The following is a 7,710-nucleotide window of genomic DNA, read 5'->3' on the forward strand; positions in this document are numbered from 1 at the left end:
TACATTTGTTTGTATAAAAGAAGTTGTAGTTGCTATAACCAACACAAAATGGCTAATTGTGTAAAAACCACTGAATAACTCAGGCGTGGCTTTTTGTTGTAAACAAGTAATGTTAAAGTTTTATAGAATTGTATTGTAATTTCATTGTAAAAGAACTTATGTGTGTAAATCCTGGCTTAACGCCGACATGTACATTAGTGAGCGGATGATGATGACGAAGATAAAATAAAAAAAACCCAGTTGCAATGTTAGTATTCTTTCTTTCTTTCTGGTCGTTCCCTCAATGCTGAGGATCGTGACTGTATGTCAATCTTCTCCACTCGGTCCGGTTCTGCGCCATATGTACCGCTCCCCATATCTGGCCTCCAGTCACCTCCTTGAGTTGGTCAACCCATCTAGCTGGCGCTCTTCCTCTAGCGCGCTTCCCCTCCATCTGTCCGAGAATTGTGAGTTTCTCCAGGCTGTGCAATGATGATCTATTATTCTAATATTCTTATTATCTAGTATTCTAATGATTATTTATTTATTATTTATTGCATAGTGGATGAGCACACAGCCCACGTGGTGTTAAGTGGTTACCAGAGCCCATAGACATCTACAACGTAAAGGCCGCCACCCACCTTCATAGTTATAAATAGCTAATATTTATATGAGCGTTGGACTTCCTAATAATAATGACAATAAATAATAATGTTAATAAATGCCCAGTGAAGCAGGCGAGTACGGGTAGTAATAGTATAAATCTAAAATAATTCCCTCAATAAAACGAAATTCGAACATTCATTGATTTTAATTTAAAACTCAGAGGCCTAATGCGTAATATTTTTAATTTTAAGAACAAAATCATTATCAGAACTGTCGCTCGTGTTGAATCAATTCTTTTTCTCGTATTTGTCGATCTCCATGTACATGAGGCATTTCACGAAATTGTATGCCTTTTCGCATTTGCATTTCTCATCTGCAATAAAATTTCAAAAATGTGTTTATGTGGTGTATGTGGGCATCCGGTGGAATCCAGATACGCGCCAAAGACATTTTCAAGCAACATAATATGGCGCTTTCGGGTCGTGAGTACAATTTGTCTACGAGATACAAACATTGAGGACATTTACAGTCTAAGAGGGTAGAATGAAATAAAAACGTGTGCTCAATGTGCTTAGTGCGAATTTTTCCGGTCAACGTTCTCGTCGAACCCGTCGCTTGCGGCGAAGGGCTCTACGAGTAAATTAACCCTCAGACACAGCTCACTGAGTTTCTCGCCGGATCTTCTCAGTGGGTCGCGTTTCCGATCCGGTGGTAGATTCTGCGAAGCACGGCTCTTGCTAGGGTTCGTGTTAGCAACGTCGTCAGGTTTGAGCCTCGTGAGCTCACCTACTAGTTAAGGTTCTGCTGAAATAGCCTCTCAAGGCTTAGGTAGGAAAAAAGAAAAAAAAAAGCGAATTTTTTAACTTCTCGATCCCGTAAAAGTTAACTTAAATTTATATGGGGTTCAAATAGCGCCCCTAGCGGAAAACGGCAATCGAGAAGTTAAAAGACTCTCACTAAGCACACTGTCGTATTGTTGACTTGATCGTTATCAGCCTGGACAGTGTGTGTGAGTCGTGATCAATTGGATACTCCAAATATTAAAAGACTACGAGTATTACTTTCTCGTTTGGATCCGTCCAGTGAGTCCCACAATATTTTTTTTCCTACCTATTATAGTAACCTCGAGGGGTTATTCTAGATTCACCGAGCTAGTAGCTGAGCTCACGGGGCTCAAACCGAGAGTTTTGCTAACACTGGCCCTAGCAAGAGCAGTGCTTCGCAGAATCTACCACCGGATCGGAAACGCGACCCACTGAGAAGATCCAACGAGAAACTCAGTGGGCTGTGTCTATGGGTCTCTTAGCTCACAATGAGTGACCGCGACCGCTATAGTATTGTCAGCCGCTCCGACATACATATATCTAATAACTCATTACATTTTTGTAATTGTAATGGATAATACCCAACATTGGGAGGCGCGAATGTTTCGCGGCGAAAATAGGTAGGACGGTAAAAGCATTTGAACAATACGTCCTGCTATCGAGCAAACACCTCAAATGCGCCAGTGGAAGGGCTACTCACGTCTATCAGCGCACGCCACAGCCATCTCCTCGAGGTCGGACATCGGTTTTCCGTTTCTCTCCCCCGCAAAAACTAGCGCCGCTGTGGCTGGATTCAAGACGCCGTTTTCTGACAGTATTTCAGTTTTTTCCAGGACACAGCGAATATAACACTACGCAAGAAAGTACCGTTTTATTTTATTTTGAAGTCGTCGTGGCCTAAAGGATAAGACGTCCGGTGCATTCGTATGTAGCGATGCACCGGTGTTCGAATCTCGAAAGCGGGTACCGATTTTTGTAATGAAATACGTACTTGACAAATGTTCACGATTGATTTCCACGGCGAAGGAATAGCATCGTGTAATAAAAATCAAACCCGCTAAATTATAATTTGCGTAAATACTGGTGGTAGGACCTCTTGTGACTCCGCACGGATAGGTACCACCACCCTGCCTATTTCTGCCGTGAAGCAGTAATACGTTTCGGGTTGAAGGGTGGGGCAGCCGTTGTAACTATACTGGGACCTTAGAGCTTCTATCTGAAGGTGGGTGGCGCATTTACGTTGTAGATGTCTATGGGCTCCAGTAACCACTTATCACCAGGTGGGCTGTGAGCTAGTCTACCCATCTAAGCAATAAAAAAAACTTTCATTGTAATACACACTTTAATAGAGACAGCCTACTGAATTTCTCGCCGGATCTTCTCAGTGTGTCGCGATTCCGATCCGCTGCTAGATTCAGCGAAGCAATACTCTTGCTAGAGTAGATGTTAGCATTCTGTCAAGCTGTGCTCCGTAGCTTGCTTATCAAACAAGGCAAAGCCAGAATAGCCACTCAAAAAAAATAAACAATTGAAAGTTGACTACTGTTCTCCGTAAATACTAGTTTAGGGAATAATTTTGTTATAAAGGTTGATAATGTTACTTATTTGCTTAGGACATAAAAAATATATATTTAAAACTATCACTACGTTTTATACCGCAATTAATTTTCCACAAATTTCATTATTAACTGTTGGAGAACCAAAAAAATAGTACCTTCGGCGTCTTGTCGGTTTCATCCGGGAAACTGCCGCTATCGTTCAGAGATTCCAAGTACGCTGAAAAATCACATTTCATTACACAACTGATATGTAATAATAATATTTTTAAATCGATTTTAAAGCGCTTGGTGTTACTGAACTTCTCCTAAATTATGTTGTCCTGGTATTTTTGTTAAGAAATATGAAGTTATTTTTTAACTTTTACTATTTTTCCCCCTTTTCTTCGTTTACCCTCTTTACAATCATCCTCGATCGACTTATCCATGGACTCTGACAATGATAAGGGCACTCTCAAACATACATAAAATGAAGTACCAAAAAAGTACTCCTAAAGTAAGTATGAGAAAATATTCTGTGGATAATCTTAGTAGTTTTCCAGACAATTAGGAAGACACCCATCCTCGCAACTGGTGGTCTGGTGATGTCGGGACATAATGTGATCATTTATTGGTAGATTATTTCCTCAGGGCCTTCTACTTGCCGTGGAATAAATTCTATGAAACTTTGTAAACTGTTGCTATTGTATTTATTACTAGCTGACCCGGCAGACTTCTTCGTGCCTCAATCGATAAATAAAAGACCTAAACTTTTGTATAAAATAAACTTAAAACCCTCAAAAATTTCCTATTTCTTTACCTTTTAAACCTTCTCTGGACTTCCACAAATAATTCAAGATCAAAATTAGCCAAATAGGTCCAGCCGTTCTCGAGTTTTAGCGAGACTAACGAAAAGCAATTCATTTTTATATATAATATATAGATAGATTTTAAAGAAAACTGCGCTTTCAAGTATCTGAAAAGAAAATTTACTGACCATATTCAATTCGGAATGATTCGTTACACGCCGACATTATCTCTTCCATATCTAATTCTTCATAACCCATGTTGTCCTGGTCATTGAATAGTGCGGTTTTACTTTTAGGCGCCTCCGTACTTTTTAATCTTGCCATTGACAATGTCATTAGAACGAATGTGAGCAACAGAACGAGATTGGCCATGTTTGCTAACAATGAACGACATTGGCATTGTCATGGACAGTTTCATCGAGAGGCACTTTAAGAGAAATCATCGCTGCAGATGCTACCAACTTTTGTGTTTCTTTGTTGAATTTTTGTTAACTGTTTGAGCTTTTTATTAGTATATTGTTTAAAAAAATCTGCGTCCCTTCTCTGAAATTATGGATTGTTATACACTGGCATTCATATTGATTAATTCGCGCTTAGAGTTGAAATTAGAAGTGTTTTGAGTCTTAAAATAAATATTAAGCGTATTTGAGGTTATTGATATGATCAAATCAAAATTTACATTTGAGCCGTTTATAGAGTATATCAATATACGCTAAATTATTTATTTGAATAAAGCCACTGTCTATGTAATTTGAGAATAAAACCAAGATATACATCTTTGTTATATCTATTTATTAATACGTGAAGCAAAAACTTTGTATCTCTTTTTACGAAAATTGCGCGGACGGAGGAGTATGAAATTTTCTACACTTATAGAGAATATAGAGAAGAAGTGCACAATGCTAACATTTTTTTAAAATAATGCATAAAAGATACATTAAATCAATAAAGAAAACATTACACACACTACATACCTTGTATTTGACGCACACACGCATGCATACTATTTATTGTCAAACTTTTGTTCTTGACATCTGTGGTCTAATTGAGAATAGATTAAATATTGTTTGTCTTTATTAAAAAAAAATATAGTGTAGCTTTGGAGATTATAGAAGTATAAAATACAGTCATAACAGTGTACAAAGTTACAATTCCAATTAATTATAGTCGAATTTCGACTACTGCGGGACCTCTAGTATATATACATATTTGTTTAAAAGTATTGGTAATTAAAGATGAAATAGATAAGATGAAAAATATGATTAAAAATTCTTTAATCAGCTAGCCCATTCCTCTAAAGTCTAAATAGATTTGAAACAAGGACAAAATTGAAAAAATGGTATGAGCAATTGAAATAACAGGTCCTTTTGCAGCTATTAGGCCATGGCTTGTTGAAGACGTGCAGCATTCTATCTCAATTAAATCACCAACTTAATTTGAAAAAAAAAAACAATGTAATTAGATTACGATCAGTCTAAGATTACAATGACATCACGTACTGTTTTTGATATGCAAGACTGGGATGACGTCATTCACTTTAATAATAACATCGCCTTCATTAGGTACTACTTACCAATTTTAATAAATACAATTTTATAAATATATGTTTTATTTTAGTAATACAAAGTAAAAAGAACCTAACAAAGGTGAATAAAAAGGAACCAAGTTATTTATTGTATTATTTTTGAGCAAATTGTAAGAAATATGTTACTAGATATAGGTTACTGACCTCGTCGAATCAAGTGTATATACATAAATATTAGAATGATTGTTTGTGTGCGGGCTTAAAATATTCCATCGTATACGATTTCAGGTGATATCTTATATATTTTATTACTATAATATTATTTTGATAGTAATGTCAGTTTTAAAATGTAAGGTAATTTAAGTTTATTGTAAAATGTTGTTGATTCCTGTTCGCAGTCACAAATCACGTAAACACATTTGAATGGAAACATCGTTTATTAAAACTAGTTGTTGTAACTGAGTTTGTTTGTGTATTTCCATTTTATATTTAAATTGAAAGTAAATTGCGTTGGCTGACAGATTCATAAATGCGGAGTGTAAGCAGTCGGGGTTAGAGTCGAAATTGAGTGAATTTTCCTAATTGGCTACTTACAATTTAGGATAAAATTTTATTATACAGTTACGCCGGTTAGAGTAACGCCATCTATCGCCGAATAGCTGAAACGAATATGAAAAGAACTCGCAACGTCGAGAAAGCTCGTGACGCCATCTATTGTCAGATATCGAAAACACACATCGAAGATACTCGACTTGCCCAGAATGTTCTCGATAAATCTAGGGATGTCGTATCGACTATTATAGAGTTGCAGAGATGGCATGAAGCGAAGCGGAAGAAGTGAATTGAGAGTTTTAAAGTGTTCGGTAAGTGTTTTAAGTGTTGAATACAGTTTTAATTTATATTTCAGTAGATTTTTTATTTATCCCGAAGCCCAGCGCGTAACAATACAATGTACTTTCAGAACAATATATTGATTCATACGTACAGAAGAAAATCTCCGAGAACTCCTCGGAACCACAGTGTCCAAGACTATTCCTGATGCTGAAGCTTCGTGGTCTACAGAAAAGTATAACATCGTGGTCACAGCCCTCTGCATTGAGAAAAACGATGTAAGGAAGATGATATTGAGACATGTGGTCTTAAGTGGATACCGGAGTCCATGGGCGTTATAACGTAAAGCAACCGTTAGCGATCGACTATCGAAATTTGAATTAGGATATTGATAATTTAAAATAAAACAAACAGACCGATTTGCATTCATTTGGAATATTTTATTAGTTTTCAAGTTCAGCACTTAGTTGTAACCATCGATAATCGCTTCGAAACCACAATCCTGTCATCTCATTACGATTTGCCACCGAACATTGAATAGAATCGTTTACAAGTCAATTTTATGGATTGAACTATACTGGTGTAATGTATTCTATACATGGCGGCGGTCAAATTAACATAATTAGCCCGGAAGCTATTGATATTTGTGGATGAAGGTACATCATAGTTATAAAGATAACAAGTAGTTTTTTTTTATCGCTTAGCTGGGTGAACGATCTCACAGCCCATCTGGTGTTAAGTGGTTACCGGAGCCCATAGACATTTACAACGTAAATGCGCCACCCACCTTGAGATATAAGTTCTAAGGTCTCAAGTATAGTTACAACGGCTGCCCCACCCTTCAAACCGAAACGCATTACTGCTTCACAGCAGAAATAGGCGGCGTAGTGGTCCTACCTACCCGTGCGGACTCACAAGAGGTCCTACCACCAGTAAATGCCTGTATGTATTTTTTACCTATTATACATAAAAAATAAGCAGTACAATTTCGGTTATTCCCATTTATTGTCTGTTCATAGTGCTAGTAATTATCTAAATAATTTTAAGCAAAAAAAAAATTTTTTTGGTTATTGCTTAGGTGGGTGAACGAGCTCACAGCCCACCTGGAGCTAAGTGGTTACTGGAGCCCATAGACATCTACAACGTAAATGCGCCACACACCTTGAGATATAAATCTCGTTATCGTGTTGTAGAAGTACCGTGCTTTAAGAGGGTTTTAGAGATTTTTTTCTTTTCTTTTGTTAAGAGTCGAATCGTTTTGTAAAAAAAGTATAGAAGGCTTACCTGTACTAACATTGTATAGTATATATTAATAAGTATTATAGTATTAGGGACCAACATTGAAACCCTAAATGTTTCTGTCACGATTATCACAAAGAGAAAGTTCATCCTTATATATATTCAGTAACAAAAAAGTTACTGAAATTAGTAATTAACTTTGAATATAGCGGTAATTTTAACGGAACCCATAACTCTGCGTGGCTAAAACGCACTTCGACGGTTTTTAAAATGGATTCATAAGCATAAACATTGTCTGATTAAGATAAGAATTTGCCCTCTTGTTTTTTGGAATTTAACTGGTAATTAGCTTGTATCTTATC

The 7,710-nt window shown here is 36.7% G+C and overlaps 1 protein-coding gene across 1 annotated transcript; it reads right to left on the reverse strand.

Annotated features, from left to right (window-relative positions):
• Window positions 1-776: 776 nt before the first annotated feature.
• Obp7 (odorant-binding protein 7) lies at window positions 777-4,157 on the reverse strand. The gene is given in 4 exon segments (NM_001146719.2): window positions 777-958; window positions 2,110-2,260; window positions 3,124-3,185; window positions 3,942-4,157. Coding segments are annotated over 4 exon segments (483 nt in total). The 5' UTR covers window positions 4,126-4,157; the 3' UTR covers window positions 777-872.
• Between the last annotated feature and the right edge of the window lie 3,553 nt (window positions 4,158-7,710).

This window comes from Bombyx mori, chromosome 16 (genome assembly GCF_030269925.1).
Source record: "Bombyx mori chromosome 16, ASM3026992v2".
Classification (NCBI taxonomy): Eukaryota; Metazoa; Arthropoda; class Insecta; order Lepidoptera; family Bombycidae; genus Bombyx; species Bombyx mori.